Source organism: Chiloscyllium plagiosum, unplaced genomic scaffold (assembly GCF_037043375.1).
Source record: "Chiloscyllium plagiosum isolate Xiang-an unplaced genomic scaffold, Cpla_swu_hap1 HiC_scaffold_24, whole genome shotgun sequence".
NCBI classification, from domain to species: Eukaryota; Metazoa; Chordata; class Chondrichthyes; order Orectolobiformes; family Hemiscylliidae; genus Chiloscyllium; species Chiloscyllium plagiosum.
In genome coordinates, this window is record NW_028270162.1 from 14,566,500 (window position 1) to 14,584,109 (window position 17,610).

The window sequence follows — 17,610 nt, forward strand, 5'->3', positions numbered from 1 at the left end:
AAGAAAGACTCATCTTTCTCGATCTGAGTGGAGTCAGGAATAAAGGAAAAATAGTCTATCTTTTCACAAATGCTGCCAGTTCTGACAAAAGGTTATTGGGCTTGAGACATGAAGTCTGTTTTTCTCTCCACAATAACAGAATGCAGCTCTATTCATTTTGTTAACATGTTTGTCGAGTGCAGGTAAATGCACAGCTGCAGATTCAGTGACAGAAAAACCCAGCCCACCGTATTCACTAACATGCCAATAAGATCCACTGGGTCTGGGTAAGACTGACTGACCAGTTTGGACATATTTGAACTCTTACGTGGATTGCTGACCTCTCCTTCCCAAGTTCTGACAGACAGTTCTGAGAGCACTGTAGCGTTAAAGGCAGCTTGAATTTATCTTGCATTAATACATGGTTGTCATATCAATCACTGGTTTACATGGCTGTTCATGAAAGTAAAATGATGGATTGCTTGTACAGCCTAAGCAATAGTTCATTCTGGATATATTGCTTGCGCAGTATCTAGTGGGCATCAGTCATGGCTTCGCTTACCAGGAATGGTAGGCAATATCTGCAACGGTAATGCTGTCAAAATCCTCCCAGCATTTCCCTGAGAATGCACCTCAACCTCTTGATCCATAAAATATTAGTTATAGGTGTGACATTAGAAAATGGTTTTTAGCCACTGTTGGAAATGCTACTCTAAAATTGTGTGTTCATCAAAACACAATGATGTTCCAGTCACCAGGCTCCTATAGCGATTAAAGTTGAAAAGTGTGACGCTGGAAAAGGAGAGCGGGTCAGGCAGCATCCGAGGAGCAGGAGAAACAATATTTCGGGGCATAAGGTCATTTCTGATGAAGGGCTTATGCCTGAAACATCGACTCTCCTGCTCCTAGGATGCTCCCTGACCTGCTGTGTTTTTCCAGCGCCACACATTTCGACTTTGAATCTGCAGCATCTACAGTCCTCACTTTCTCCTGTAGTGGTTATGTTCACCAAGAGAGCTGTAGGTGGTTTTTGCACAGCCAGTTTGACAGCATGGTACCTTCAGCAAATTATAAAAATAGATATTGTGTTGGAGGTGATAGCAGCTAATTCATGTGAGTCTTCTAACTCTTATCCAGTTCTGCAGGTCAGCACAAGTCCATTAGCAGTCCTTGTAGCAGCTTTTTTTGAGAACCTCTTTTGTATTTCCTTGGCAGATGTACAATATTGAAGTATTCCCTCATAGTTGCAAACCACTTTGATTACGAGCAACATAGGACAATGGACTCTGCTTACTTTTTTCACAGAAAGGGGGATCACTGCTCCAGGTGAGATCCCACTGGCAAGTCAGGGTGTCACTTCCTAAGATGTCATACCCTGGGTCACACTGATAGGTTATCATTGTGCCACGGACCATTTCTCTGTGCGGAGTCGTTTTCCAGCCATTGGGAATCTCTGGAAGGTCTGAGCAAGTGTCGTTCCGTGAAACCTCTGCGGGGAGAATGAAAGACAAATTCAGGAATCAAAGACTAAACAGACTGCCATTCATTCCTCATGTCAAGTTAATCAGTAGTGGAAGATCCTAACCTATAAAGGGGTGTGATTTCACACAGTGTCAAGCCATGAGTCAGTGGGCAGCCCTTTCCTCCAAAGGGTGTGAGTTTATGCTCCCATTTTTAAGAATCGAACATAAAATCTGGGCTGTTATTCGGGGCAATACTGGTGGAATGGTGCACACTCTTGGACGAGTTGCCTTCGAGGTGAATGACTAAACTGAGGCTTTGCTGAGATCCAAATTTCCACAGTGCGAGCCAAATAAAGCTTTCCTGAGATCCCAATCAGTCTTTGTATCTTGCATAAAACAAATTTCCAAAAGCAGCAATGTTATAACGAACAAAAAAAAATCTGCTGCAGGGATGTTGGTTAAAGGATAAAGATTGGCATCAGCTGTCCTCTCTGCTGTTCTTCAACAGTAGGTTTAGGGTGAGAGGGGAAAGATTTAAAAGGGATCTAAGAGGTATGCAGAGGGTGGTGCATGTAGGAAATGAGCTGCCAGAGGAAGTGGTGGAGGCCTGTACAATTACAACATTTAAAAGGCATCCGGATGGTTATATGAATAGGAAGGTTTTAGAGGGATATGGGCCAGGTGCTGGCAAATGGGACTACATTAAATTTAGGATAACAGGTCAGCATGGATGAGTTGGACTGAACGGTCTGTTTCCATGCTGTACATATCTATGACACGATGTAACATGTTATTCAGCTGAAAGGATAGGTGGGGCTTTGGTTTAACATATGATGACACCTTTAACAGTGCAGCAGTCCCTTAGTATTTACCCTCCAACAGTGCAGCACACCCTTAGTATTTACCCTCCAACAGTGTAGCACTCCCTTAGTATTTACCCTCCAACAGTGCAGCACACCCTTAGTATTTACCCTCCAACAGTGTAGCACTCCCTTAGTATTGACCTCCAGCAGTGCAGCACTCCCACAGCACTGACCCTCCAACAGTGCAGCAGTCCCTTAGTGCTGACCTCCAGCACTGAAGCACTCCCTTAGGACTGACCCTCCAACAGTGCAGCACTTCCTTAGTACTGACCATCCAACAGTGCAGCACTTCCTTAGTACTGACCTCCAGCAGTGCAGCACTCCCTTAGCACTGACCCTCCAGCAGTGCAGCACTTTCTTAGTACTGACCCTTCCAACAGTGCAGCACTCCCTTAGTACTGAACCTCCAACAGTGTAGCACTCCCTTGGTACTGATCCTCCAGCAGTGCAGTACTTTCTTAGTGCCGACCCTCCAACAGTGCAGCACTCCCTTAATACTGATCCTCCAACAGTGCAGCTCCCCCTTAGTACTGTCCCTCTAACAGTGCAACACTCCCTTAGTACTGACCCTCCAACAGAGCAGTACTCCCTTAGTACTGACCCTCCATCAGTGCAGCACTCCCTTAGTACTGACCTTCAGCAGTGCAGCACTCCCTTAATACTGATCCTCCAACAGTGCAGCTCCCCCTTAGTACTGTCCCTCTAACAGTGCAGCACGCCCTTAGTACTGACTCTCCAACAGAGCAGTACTCCCTTAGTACTGACCCTCCATCAGTGCAGCACTCCCTTAGTACTGACCTCCAGCAGTGCAGCACTCCCTTGGTACTGATCCTCCAGCAGTGAGCACTTTCTTAGTGCCGACCCTCCAACAGTGCAGCACTCCCTTTATACTGATCCTCCAACAGTGCAGCTCCCTCTTAGTACTGTCCCTCTAACAGTGCAGCACTTCCTTAGTACTGACCCACTAACAGTGCAGCACTCCCTTAGTACTGTCCCTCCAACAGAGCAGTATTCCCAAAGTACTGACCCTCTATCAGTGCAGTATTCACTTAGTACTGACCCTCCAACAGTGCAGCACTCCCTTAGAACTAACCTTCCAATAGTGCAGCACTCCCTTAGTACTGACCCTCCAACAGAGCAATACTCCCTTAGTAATGACCCTCCATCAGTGCAGCACTCCCTTCGTACTGACCCTCCAATAGTGCAACACTCCCTCAGTACTGAACCTCCAACAGTGCAACACCCCCTCAGTACTGAACCTCCAACAGTGCAGCACCCCCTTAGTACTGACCATCTATCAGTGCAGTATTCCCTTAGTACTGACCCTCCAACAGTGCAGCATTCCCTTAGTACTAACTTTCCAATAGTGCAACACTCCCTTAGTACTGACCCTCCAACAGAGCAGTACTCCCTTAGTACTGACCCTCCATCAGTGCAGCACTCCCTTAGTGCTGACCTCCAGCACTGAAGCACTCCCTTAGGACTGACCCTCCAACAGTGCAGCACTTCCTTAGTACTAACCTCCAGCAGTGCAGCACTCCCTTAGCACTGACCCTCCAGCAGTGTAGCACTCCCTTAGCACTGACCCTCCAGCAGTGCAGCACTTTCTTAGTACTGACCCTCCAACAGTGCAGCACTCCCTTAGTACTGAACCTCCAACAGTGTAGCACTCCCTTAATACTGATCCTCCAACAGTGCAGCACCCCCTTAGGATGGTCCCTCCAACAGTGCAGCACTCCCTTAGTACTGATCTTCCAACAGTGCAGCACTCTCTTCATCCTGAACCTCCAACAGTGCAGCAGCCCCTTATTACTGACCATCCATCAGTGCAGCACTGCCTTAGAACTGACCTTCCAACAGTGCAGCACTCCCTTAGTACTGAACCTCCAACTGTTTAGCACTCCCTTAATACTGATCCTCCAACAGTGCAGCTCCCCCTCAGTACTGTCCCTCTAACAGTGCAGCACTCCCTTAGTACAGACCCTCCAACAATGCAGCACTCCCTTAGTACTGACTCTCCAACAGTGCAGCACTCCCATAGTACTGACCCTCCAACAGTGCAGCACCTCCTTAGTACTGACCCTCTAACAGTGCAGCACTCCCTTAGTACTGTCCCTCCAACAGTGCAGCACTCCATTAGTACTGACCCTCCAACAGTGCAGCACTCCCTTCGCACTCACCCTCTAACAGTGCAGCACTCCCTTAGTACTGTCCCTCCAACAGTGCAGCATTCCCTTAATACTGATCCTCCAGCAGTGCAGCAACCCCTTAGTATTGTCTCTCCAACAGTGCAGCACTCCCGTAGTACTGACCTTCCAACAATGCAGCACTTCCATAGTACTGACCCTCCAACAGTGCAGCACTCCCTTCGCACTCACCCTCCAGCAATGCAGCACTCCCTTAGTACTGACCTTCCAATAGTGCAGCATTCCGTTACTATTGACCTTCCTACAGTGCAGCACTCCCGTAGTACTGACCCTCCAACAGTGCAGCACTCCATTAGTACTGACCCTCCAACAGTGCAGCACTCCCTTCGCACTCACCCTCCAGCAGTGCAGCACTCCCTTAGTACTGACCCTCCAACAGTGCAGCATTCCCTTAGTATTGACCTTCCTACAGTGCAGCACTCCCGTAGTACTGACCCTCCAACAGTGCAGCACTCCATTAGTACTGACCCTCCAACAGTGCAGCACTCCCTTTGCACTGACCCTCCAACAGTGCAGCACTGTCTTAGTACTGACCCTCCATCAGTGCAGCACTCCCTTAATACTGACCCTCCAACAGAGCAGTACTCCATTAGTACTGACCCTCCAACAGAGCAGTACTCCCTTAGTACTGACCCTCCATCAGTGCAGCACTCCCTTAGTGCTGACCTCCAGCACTGAAGCACTCCCTTAGGACTGACCCTCCAACAGTGCAGCACTTCCTTAGTACTAACCTCCAGAAGTGCAGCACTCCCTTAGCACTGACCCTCCAGCAGTGTAGCACTCCCTTAGCACTGATCCTCCAGCAGTGCAGCACTTTCTTAGTACTGACCCTCCAACAGTGCAGCACTCCCTTAGTACTGAACCTCCAACAGTGTAGCACTCCCTTAATACTGATCCTCCAACAGTGCAGCACCCCCTTAGGATGGTCCCTCCAACAGTGCAGCACTCCCTTAGTACTGATCTTCCAACAGTGCAGCACTCTCTTCATCCTGAACCTCCAACAGTGCAGCAGCCCCTTATTACTGACCATCCATCAGTGCAGCACTGCCTTAGAACTGACCTTCCAACAGTGCAGCACTCCCTTAGTACTGAACCTCCAACTGTTTAGCACTCCCTTAATACTGATCCTCCAACAGTGCAGCTCCCCCTCAGTACTGTCCCTCTAACAGTGCAGCACTCCCTTAGTACAGACCCTCCAACAATGCAGCACTCCCTTAGTACTGACTCTCCAACAGTGCAGCACTCCCATAGTACTGACCCTCCAACAGTGCAGCACCTCCTTAGTACTGACCCTCTAACAGTGCAGCACTCCCTTAGTACTGTCCCTCCAACAGTGCAGCACTCCATTAGTACTGACCCTCCAACAGTGCAGCACTCCCTTCGCACTCACCCTCTAACAGTGCAGCACTCCCTTAGTACTGTCCCTCCAACAGTGCAGCATTCCCTTAATACTGATCCTCCAGCAGTGCAGCAACCCCTTAGTATTGTCTCTCCAACAGTGCAGCACTCCCGTAGTACTGACCTTCCAACAATGCAGCACTTCCATAGTACTGACCCTCCAACAGTGCAGCACTCCCTTCGCACTCACCCTCCAGCAATGCAGCACTCCCTTAGTACTGACCTTCCAATAGTGCAGCATTCCGTTACTATTGACCTTCCTACAGTGCAGCACTCCCGTAGTACTGACCCTCCAACAGTGCAGCACTCCATTAGTACTGACCCTCCAACAGTGCAGCACTCCCTTCGCACTCACCCTCCAGCAGTGCAGCACTCCCTTAGTACTGACCCTCCAACAGTGCAGCATTCCCTTAGTATTGACCTTCCTACAGTGCAGCACTCCCGTAGTACTGACCCTCCAACAGTGCAGCACTCCATTAGTACTGACCCTCCAACAGTGCAGCACTCCCTTTGCACTGACCCTCCAACAGTGCAGCACTGTCTTAGTACTGACCCTCCATCAGTGCAGCACTCCCTTAATACTGACCCTCCAACAGAGCAGTACTCCATTAGTACTGACCCTCCAACAGTGCAGCACTCCCTTTGCACTGACCCTCCAACAGTGCAGCACTTCCCTAGTACTGAACCTTCAACAGTGTAGCACTCCCTTAGTACTGATCCTCCAACAGTGTAGCACTCCTTTAGTACTGACCCTGCAACAGAGCAGTACTCCCTTAGTACTGACCCTTCAGCAGTGCAGCACTCCCTTAGCACTGACCCTCCAACAGTGCAGCACTCCTATAGCTCTGACCCTCCAACAGTGCAGCTCTGCCTTAGTACTGACCCTCCATCAGCGTAGCACTCCCTTAGTACTGACCCTCCATCAGCGTAGCACTCCCTTAGTACTGTCCTTCCAGCAGTGCAGCACTCCCTTAATACTGAACCTCCAACAGAGTAGCACTTCCTTAGCACTGATCCTCCAACAGTGCAGCACTCCCTTAGTACTGAACCTCCAACAGTGTTGCACTCTCTTAATACTGATCCTCCAACAATGCAGCAGTCCCTTAGTACAGACCCTCCAACAATGCAGCACTCCCTTAGTACTGACTCTCCAACAGTGCAGCACTCCCATAGTACTGACCCTCCAACAGTGCAGCACCTCCTTAGTACTGACCCTCTAACAGTGCAGCACTCCCTTAGTACTGTCCCTCCAACAGTGCAGCACTCCATTAGTACTGACCCTCCAACAGTGCAGCACTCCCTTCGCACTCACCCTCTAACAGTGCAGCACTCCCTTAGTACTGTCCCTCCAACAGTGCAGCATTCCCTTAATACTGATCCTCCAGCAGTGCAGCAACCCCTTAGTATTGTCTCTCCAACAGTGCAGCACTCCCGTAGTACTGACCTTCCAACAATGCAGCACTTCCATAGTACTGACCCTCCAACAGTGCAGCACTCCCTTCGCACTCACCCTCCAGCAATGCAGCACTCCCTTAGTACTGACCTTCCAATAGTGCAGCATTCCGTTACTATTGACCTTCCTACAGTGCAGCACTCCCGTAGTACTGACCCTCCAACAGTGCAGCACTCCATTAGTACTGACCCTCCAACAGTGCAGCACTCCCTTCGCACTCACCCTCCAGCAGTGCAGCACTCCCTTAGTACTGACCCTCCAACAGTGCAGCATTCCCTTAGTATTGACCTTCCTACAGTGCAGCACTCCCGTAGTACTGACCCTCCAACAGTGCAGCACTCCATTAGTACTGACCCTCCAACAGTGCAGCACTCCCTTTGCACTGACCCTCCAACAGTGCAGCACTGTCTTAGTACTGACCCTCCATCAGTGCAGCACTCCCTTAATACTGACCCTCCAACAGAGCAGTACTCCATTAGTACTGACCCTCCAACAGTGCAGCACTCCCTTTGCACTGACCCTCCAACAGTGCAGCACTTCCCTAGTACTGAACCTTCAACAGTGTAGCACTCCCTTAGTACTGATCCTCCAACAGTGTAGCACTCCTTTAGTACTGACCCTGCAACAGAGCAGTACTCCCTTAGTACTGACCCTTCAGCAGTGCAGCACTCCCTTAGCACTGACCCTCCAACAGTGCAGCACTCCTATAGCTCTGACCCTCCAACAGTGCAGCTCTGCCTTAGTACTGACCCTCCATCAGCGTAGCACTCCCTTAGTACTGACCCTCCATCAGCGTAGCACTCCCTTAGTACTGTCCTTCCAGCAGTGCAGCACTCCCTTAATACTGAACCTCCAACAGAGTAGCACTTCCTTAGCACTGATCCTCCAACAGTGCAGCACTCCCTTAGTACTGAACCTCCAACAGTGTTGCACTCTCTTAATACTGATCCTCCAACAATGCAGCAGTCCCTTAGTACTGACCCTCCATCAGTACAGCACTCCCTTAGTACTGACCCTCCAGCAGTGCAGCATCCCCTTCGTACTGTCCCTCCATCAGTGCAGCACTCCCTTAGTACTGTGCCTCGAACAGTGCAGAACCCCCTTAGTACTGACCCTCCAACTGTGCAGCACTTCCTTAGTACAGACCCTCCAACAATGCTGCACCCTCTTAGTATTGATCCTCCAGCAGTTTAGCACTCCCTTAGCATTGACCCTCCAGCAGTGTAGCATTCCCTTAGTACTGACCCTCCAACAATGCAGCACTCCCTTAGCACTGACCCTGCAGCAGTGCAGCACTACCTTAGCACTGACCCTCCAGCAGTGCAGCACTCCCTTTGCACTGACCCTCCAACAGTGCAGCACTTCCTTTGTCCCGACCCTCCAACAGTGCAGCACTCCCCTAGTACTGAACCTCCAACAGTGTAGCACTCCCTTGGTACTGATCCTCCAACAGTGTAGCACTCCTTTGGTACTGACCCTCCAACAGAGCAGTACTCCCTTAGTGCTGACCCTCCATCAGTGCAGCACTCCCTTCACACTGACCCTTCAGCAGTGCAGCACTCCCTAAGTACTGACCATTCATCTGTGCAGTACTCCCTTAGTACTGAACCTCCAACAGTGCAGCACGCCCTTAGTACTGATCCTCCAACAATGCAGCACTCCCTTAGTACTGAACCTCCAACAGTGCTGCACTCCCTTAATACTGATCCTTCATAGAACATAGAACATAGAACATAGAAAAATACAGCGCAGTACAGGCCCTTTGGCCCTCGATGTTGCGCCGATCCAAGCCCACCTAACCTACACTAGCCCACTATCCTCCATATGCCTTTCCAATGCCCGTTTAAATGCCCATAAAGAGGGAGAGTCCACCACTGCTACTGGCAGGGCATTCCATCAACTCACAACTCGCTTAGTAAAGAACCTACCCCTAACATCTGTCCTATACCTACCACCCCTTAATTTAAAGCTGTGCCCCCTCGTAGTAGCTGACTGCATACGTGGAAAAAGGTTCTCATGGTCAACCCTATCTAAACCCCTAATCATCTTGTACACCTCTATCATCTTGTACACCCCTAAACCTTCTTTTCTCCAATGAAAACAGCCCCAAGTGCCTCAGCCTTTCCTCATACGATCTTCCTACCATACCAGGCAACATCCTGGTAAACCTCCTCTGCACCCGTTCCAGTGCCTCCACATCCTTCCTATAGTATGGCGACCAAAACTGCACACAATACTCCAGATGCGGCCGCACCAGAGTCTTATACAACTGCAACATGACCTCAGGGCTTCGGAACTCAATTCCTCTACCAATAAAAGCCAGTACGCTATATGCCTTCTTCACCGCACTATTTACCTGGGTGGCAACTTTCAGAGATCTGTGTACGTGGACACCAAGATCCCTCTGCTCATCCACACTACCAAGTATCTGACCATTAGCCCAGTACCCCATCTTTTTGTTACTCTTACCAAAGTGAATCACCTCACACTTACCTACATTGAACTCCATTTGCCACCTTTCTGCCCAGCTCTGCAACTTATCTATATCCCGCTGTAACCTGCCACATCCTTCCTCACCGTCTACAACTCCTCCGACTTTCGTATCATCCGCAAACTTGCTCACCCAAACTTCTAGCCCCTCCTCCAGGTCATTTATAAAAATGACAAACAGCAATGGTCCCAAAACAGATCCTTGCGGAACACCGCTAGTAACTGCACTCCAAGATGAACCTTTACCATTAGCTACTACCCTCTGTCTTCTTCAAGCCAGCCAATTTCTAATCCAAATCTCCAACTCACCCTCAATGCCATACCTCCATATGTTTTGCAGTAGCCTACCATGGGGAACCTTATCAAACGCCTTACTAAAATCCATATACACCACATCTACCGCTTTACCCTCGTCTACCTCCTTAGTCACCTTCTCAAAGAATTCAATAAGGTTTGTGAGGCACGACCTGCCCTTCACAAAACCATGCTGACTATCCTTGATCACATTATTCCTATCCAGATGTTCATAAATCCTATCCCTTACAATTCTCTCTAAGACTTTGCCCACAACAAAAGTGAGACTCACCGGCCTATAGTTACTAGGGTTATCCCTACTCCCCTTTTTGAACAAGGGAACCACATTTTCTATCCTCCAGTCTTCTGGCACTATTCCTGTAGACAACGAGGACATAAAAATCAAGGCCCATGGCTCTGCAATCTCCTCCCTTGCTTCCCAGAGAATCCTAGGATAAATGCCATCAGGCCCAGGTGAGTTATCTATTTTCACCCTTTCCAGAATTTCCAACACCTCTTTCCTACATACCTCAAAGCCGTCCATTCTAATTAATTGTGACTCAATATTCACATTGGCAACAATGTCCTGTTCCTGACCAAAAGTATTCATTCAGTGTCTCCCCAATCTCTTCAGCCTCCACACGCAACTTCCCACTACTATCCTTGACTGGACCTATTCCTACCCCAGTCATTCTTTTATTCCTGACATACCTATAGAAAGCCTTAGGGTTTTCCCTAATCCTACCAACTAAGGACTTTTAATGTCCCCTCCTTGCTGCTCTTAGTTCTCTCTTCAGATCCTTCCTGGCTACCTTATAACTCTCAATCGCCCCAATTGAACCTTCACGCCTCATCTTTACATAGGCCGCCCTCTTCCATTTAACAAGGGATTCCAATTCCTTATTAAACCACGGCTCCCTCACACGACGCTTTCCTCCCTGCCTGACAGGTACATACTTATCTAGGACACTCAATAGTTGCTCCTTGAACAAGCTCCACATATCAATTGTGCCCATGCCTTGAAGCCTACTTTTTCAAGCCACGTATCCTAAGTCGTGCCTCACCGCATCATAATTTCCCTGCCCCCAGCTATAACTCTTGCCCTGCAGTGCACACTTATCCCTCTCCATCACTAGAGTAAAAGTCACCGAATTGTGCTCACTGTCCCCAAAGTGCTCACCTACCTCTAATTCTAACATCTGGCCTGGTTCGTTACCCAGAACCAAATCCAGTATGGCCTCACCTCTTGTTGGCCTGTCTACATATTTGTGTCAGGAAACCCTCCTGCACACATTGGACAAACACCGACCCATCTAACAAACTCGAGCTCTAGCTTTCCCAGTCAATGTCTGGAAAGTTAAAGTCCCCATAACAACCACCCTATTACTTTCACTCTTCTCCTGAATCATCCTCGCAATCCTTTCTTCTACGTCTCTAGGACTATTAGGAGGCCTGTAGAAAACTCCTAACAGGGTGACCTCACCTTTCCTATTCCTAACCTCAGCCCAAACTACCTCAGATGGCGAGTCTTCATCCGTCGTCCTTTCCACCGCTGTAATACTATCTTTGACAAGTAATGCCACACCTCCCCCTCTTTTACCCCCACCTCTGACCCTACTAAAACATTTAAACCCTGGAACCTGCAACAGCCAATCCTGTCCCTGTTCTACCCATGTCTCCGTAATAGCCACAACATCGAAATCCCAGGTACCAACCCACGCTGCAAGTTCACCTACCTTATTTCGTATACTTCTTGCATTGAAGTATACACACTTCAAGACACTTTCCTGTTTACAGGCACCCTCCTTTGAGATTGATGCCATGTTCCTAACCTCCCTAAACTCCAGGTCCTGCACCCTAAAGCTACAGTCTAGGTTCCCATGCTCCTGCAGAGTTAGTTTAAATCCCCCCCAAGAGCACTAGCAAACCTCCCCCCAAGGATACTGGTGCCCCTCAGGTTCAGGTGTAGACCATCCTGTTTATAGAGGTCCCACCTTCCCCAGAAAGAACCCCAGTTATCCAGATACCGGAATCCCTCCCTCCTGCACCATCCCTGTAGCCACGCATTTAACTGTTCTCTCTCCCTATTCCTCGACTCTCTATCACGTGGCATGGGTAACAAACCAGAGACAACAACTCTGTTCGTTCTAACTCTGAGCTTCCAGCCTAGCTCCCTGAAAGCCTGCCTAACATCCTCAACCCTCCTCCTACCTATGTCATTGGTGCCAATGTGGACCACGACTTCGGGCTGCTCCCCCTCCCCCTTCCCCTTAAGGACCCGGAAAACACGATCAGAGACGTCACGTACCCTTGCACCTGGGAGGCAAATTACCAAATATGAGTCTCTCTCATCCCCACAGAACCGCCTATCTGTGCCCTGAACTATCAAGTCCCCAATAACTATTGCTCTGCTCTTCTCCACCCTTCCCTTCTGAGCAACGGGGACAGGCTCCGTGCCAGAGGCCTGAGCCCCGTTACTTGCCCCTGGTAAGTCGTCCCCCCACAAGTTTCCAAAACGGTATACTTGTTCTTGAGGGGAATGGCCGCAGGGGGTCACTGAACTGGCTGCTTCCTCCCAGTCCCCCTCATTGTCACCCATCTATCTGCCATCTTTGGAGTCACTACTTCCCTAAAGCTCTGATCTATGACCCCCTCTGCCTCCCGAATGATCCTAAGTTCATCCAACTCCAGCTCCAGTTCCCTAACACGGTCTTGGAGGAGCTGAAGATGGGTGCACTTCCTGCAAGTGTAATCAGCAGGGACGACCATGGCATCCCTCACCTCATACATGTTGCAAGAGGAACATTGCACTGCCTTCACTGCCATCCCTCTGAAAGTAACAATGCAGCACTGCCTTAGTACTGAAGAAGGGCTTATGCCCGAAACGTCGATTCTCCTGTTCCCTGGATGCTGCCTGACCTGCTGCGCTTTTCCAGCAACACATTTCCAGCTACTAACCCTCAACCAGTGCAGCACTCCCTTAGTACTGACCCACCAACAGTGCAGAACTCCCTTAGTACTGACCTCCAACAATGCAGCACTCCCTTAGCACTGACCCTCCAACAGTGCAGCACTCCCTTAGTACTGAACCTCCAACAGTGTTGCACTCCCTTAATACTGATCTTCCAACAATGCAGCAGTCCCTTAGTACTGACCCTCCATCAGTGTAGCACTCCCTTATGCGTACCTTTCACACCAAAGTGTAATCTATTTGCACAAAAAAGTGCTGCTCCTTTAATAATAAACATTCAGTACATTGATACAAAATTACGGAACAGTAACAGCTCAGAAGGTGACCAATCAGCCCATCCTACCTGTGTTTGCTCTGAAGGAGCAATTTCAAGGAACATAGCAACTGAACAGGCCATTCACCCCTCGAGCCGGTTCCACCATACATTAAGATCATGGCTGATTTGTACCCTAACTCTATAAAACTACTTTTATTCCAAATCCCTTCATACCTTTGCATTAATTGTATGAAAGAATTAAATTTAGCAACTGATCCAGCGTCTGCTGCCATTTGTGGATTAGAGCCCCAAACCTCTCCCACCTTTTGTGTGTAGACATGCTTTCTAACATCTCTCCTGAACAGTTGGGCCCAAATTCTCAGATGATAGCCCGCGTTCTAGAATCCCCAACCAATCATGGAAATAGTTTACCTTCATGTAAAACAAAAAAAAATATGAACTGTGGATGCTGGAGATCTGAAACAAAACAGAAATTGCTAAAGAAACTCAGTGAGTCTGGCAGCATCCATGGAGAGAAAGCAGAGTCAACATTTCGGGTCCAGTGCCTCTTCTTCGGAACTGATTGCAGCTGGGGAAAGGTTGGCATGTGTGCTAAAGATCTCTATTTACCCTGTCTTCCTGTGACTCCAGAACCACTCCCTTCCACCACAAACTTCTCCAATAGCTGTGCACAATCTTCCTTTCTAAATGATATCTCAAATTCCTCTTGAATTGACCTTGACTAATCCTGATGTTACCACATTCTCAGGCAGTGCATTTCAGACCAAACCACCCGCTGTTTGAAAAGGCTTTTCTTCATGTGAATGTTGCCTTCTTTTGCTAACCTCAGGCATGTCAATACCTCAGGCAATGGTCTCTGCATTCTCCTCTTCATGTTCCCTATTTATTTATGAAGAGAAAGGAAATTATGCAAGAACAAAATTAAAGTTGCTCAATTACATTATTCAGGGGAAATGTGATTAATACTTTTTCTGTCTGTTTGATATACAGCAATGTGGTGTGCAATAAATCAAAGCAAATGAAGCAAGAAAGATTGTAAAATTGTTCCATCACTGGCAGACATAAAGCCGTCACAGATTTAAGACAGCGTAAGGTTAATACTGATCTGGACACAGCAATGTAAATGGCCACTTCCCTTCAGATCACATGCCCCAGGCTGTTCCCCTAGCCAAGTTGGGCTAGTACAGCTACAACACCTGGTATTGACCAGGCAATGTGAAAAATTTCCCAGGCATGTTCCATTCACAAAAAGCAGGACAAATCACCCCAGCCAAATATGCTTCCTCCCAGTCCCCCTCACTGTCACCCATCTGTCTGCAATCTTTGGAGTTACTACTTCCCTAAAGCTTACTTTTGGTCGTGAGTAGAGTGATGGAAAGGGTCATCAGCAGTGCTATCAAACAGCTCTTGTTTAACAATAAGCCGCATATTGGTGTTCATTTTGGATTCTACCAGGGCCACTCAGTTCCTGGCCTCGTTATAGGCTTGGTTCAAACATGCTGAGAAGAGCTGAATTCTAGAGGACTGATATCAAGGCTGTATCTGACCAAGTGCAGCACTATGGAGCCCTCGCAAAACTGGAATCATTGGGAATCAAAGAGAAAACTCTCTGTTGGTGGCAGTCATACCTGCCATGTAGGAAGATGGTTGTGATTATTGGAGGTCAGCCATCTCAGCTCCAGGACATCTCTGCAGGAGTTCCTCAGGATAGTGTCTGTGGCCCAACCATCTTTAACTGCTTCATCAATGATCTTCCCTCCATCATAAAGTCAGAATTGGGCATGTTTACTGATGGCTGCACTATGTTTAGCACCATTTCTGAGCCGTCCGATACCGTAACAGCTCATCTCCAAATACAGCAAAACCCGGACAATATCTAGACCTGGGCGAACAAGTAGCAAATAGCACTCACAGAGTCAGGTAGTGATCATCTCCAAAAGAGAGAGAATCTAAGCATCACCCCCTGATATTTAATGGTGTCAGCATCGTTGAATTAGCAGAATCAATAACCTGGGATTACCATTAACCAGAAACTGAACTGGAGGAGCCATATAAACGATGTGGGTATATGAGTAGGTCAGAGACTAGGAATACTGCAGCTAATAACTCACCTCCTGACTTTCCGAAGTTTCTCCACAATCCACAAGGTGCAAGTCAAGAGTGTGATGGAATACTCCCCACTTGCCTGGATGTGGGCAGCTTGAAGAAGCCTGACCTCAGCCAGGACAAAGCAGCTTCCGCTTGATTGGCACCACATCTACAAACACCCACTCCCTCCACCACTGATGCTCAGGAGCAGCAGTGTGTATTATCTACAAGATGTACCGCAGAAATTTACCAAGACTTCTAGACAGTGCCTTTCAAACCAATGACCATTACTATTCAGAAGGCCAAGGGCAGCAGATACATGGGAATAGCACCATCTGCAAGTTCCCTTCTGAGCTACTTACCATCCTGACTTGGAAATATATCAACGTCATACACCCTGGAATTCACTCTCCTAACAACATCTGCCTCTGCCCAGAATGGATTGCAGCGGTTCAAGCAGATAGCTTACCAGTACTTTCTCAAGGGCAACAGTCAATGGCCAATAATTGCTAGCCCAGCCAGTTACGCTCAAATCCCATAAAATAACTAAAATATTACTTAAATAGCAAACACCTTTTCCCACTGTGTTCCAGGTTCAGCCGCCTGCGATAACATTATTGGTTTTCATTTGGTGTCTCAAATTGAAATCCCTCTAACTAAATTAGGAAGGTCCTGTTGTGCAGTGGGTTGCATGTCTGCCTCTGAGCCTGAAGCACTGGGTCTGCGTCACACCTCTGGACTTGATGGCTAAGTAAGGTGCATTATAATGTAGTGGAATGGGCTGTGTATCAATCTGCAAATCATTTCAACACACACCGAAGGCAAGCAGTCAAAGTAGGAGAGATCCCTGGTCAGCCATGTGATAGAAAGCCCATTGGAGTCTACACCATCACTGTCCAAAATACCAGACTACAACATGCAGGCAAAAGCATAACTTGCCATGGAAGATGGTGGCAACATGGCATTGTCACCAGGCTTGTAATTCAAAGGAGCCAGCTAATAAAACTTTCCATTGAAAAATAGTCTCATGAAACTAGCAACAATTGTCATTAGAAACCAACCTGACTCACTAATGTCCTTTAGGGAAGGATATCTCCCATCTGATCTACATGTAACTGCAGACTCACAGCAATGTGGGCTGATGAAGGGCTTTTGACCGAAGTTTCGATTTTCCTGCTCCGCGCATGCTGCCTGACCTGCTGTGCTTTTCCAGCACCACTAAAGTTGATTCATAACTGCTCTGGGAAATGGCGAAGCAGCCACTTAATTCAAGGGCAACATGGGATGGGAAACAAATGCTGACAATAACATTCACATCCCACAAAAGGATAGAGGAAAAATCTCCCTGAGTGAAAATAACACATTATGGCAACAACTTAGTTATTTTTCTTCCTTCATTGAAATCTCTCCATTGCAACAAAAATGAGTGAAGTACACTCCTGTCTCTGAATCAGAAGGTTGTGTGTAGAAGTTCTGCTCCAGTGATTTGATTGCAAAATCTAGGCTGACATTCTGGTGTGGTACTGAGGGAGGATTTCACTGACAGTCTTTAGGATGTGGCATAAAATGAGACTCTGTCTGTCTTCTCCCATGGACATATTTATCTATCTGGCCGCATCTGTGGAGAGAAATCAGAGTTATTGTTTCGTGTCGAGTGACCTTTCCACAGAACTCAGATTTCTCTCTGCAGATGCTGCCAGACCTGCTGACCTTTTCCAGCAATTTCTGTTTTTGCCTCTGATTTATAGCATCCGCAGTTCTTTCAGTTTATATTCAGTTATCTTTCAGGAAACATTGCTAAAACCGATTTTCAAGTTTTAGCACCTCATATTTGTGGGCGCTTCCTGTGCAAGTTTCCTGGCCTTCACAACTTGTATAAGGTCTGAAAGAGTTAATACTAAGAAAAATGTCTTCAGCACTATCCATTATGGTGATGCTATACAGACCTGATGAGAGAATAACTTAGGATCTTGAAGGAGATGCAGACACTTGTCATACCCTCTGTTAAAATGTTTATCTGAAGAAAGCATTTGTTATGCTTTCCTTTATCAGTCAGAGTATTGAGTACAGGAGTTGGGAGGTCATGTTGCGGCTGTACAGGACATTGGTTAGACCACTGTTGGAATA

At 47.9% G+C, this 17,610-nt stretch overlaps 1 protein-coding gene and 1 pseudogene across 2 annotated transcripts in view; one reads left to right on the forward strand and one right to left on the reverse strand.

Annotated features, from left to right (window-relative positions):
- The window catches only part of sez6l (seizure related 6 homolog (mouse)-like), a 272,465-nt gene that overhangs the window by 41,573 nt on the left and 213,282 nt on the right, over positions 1-17,610 (reverse strand). For both annotated transcript variants that reach the window (XM_043715477.2, XM_043715479.2), the window contains exon 11: positions 1,274-1,468. In XM_043715477.2, coding sequence (XP_043571412.2) covers positions 1,274-1,468 — 195 coding nt within the window. The remainder of the gene's footprint in view (positions 1-1,273; positions 1,469-17,610) is intronic.
- LOC148145359 (uncharacterized) lies at positions 1,600-15,640 on the forward strand (annotated as a pseudogene).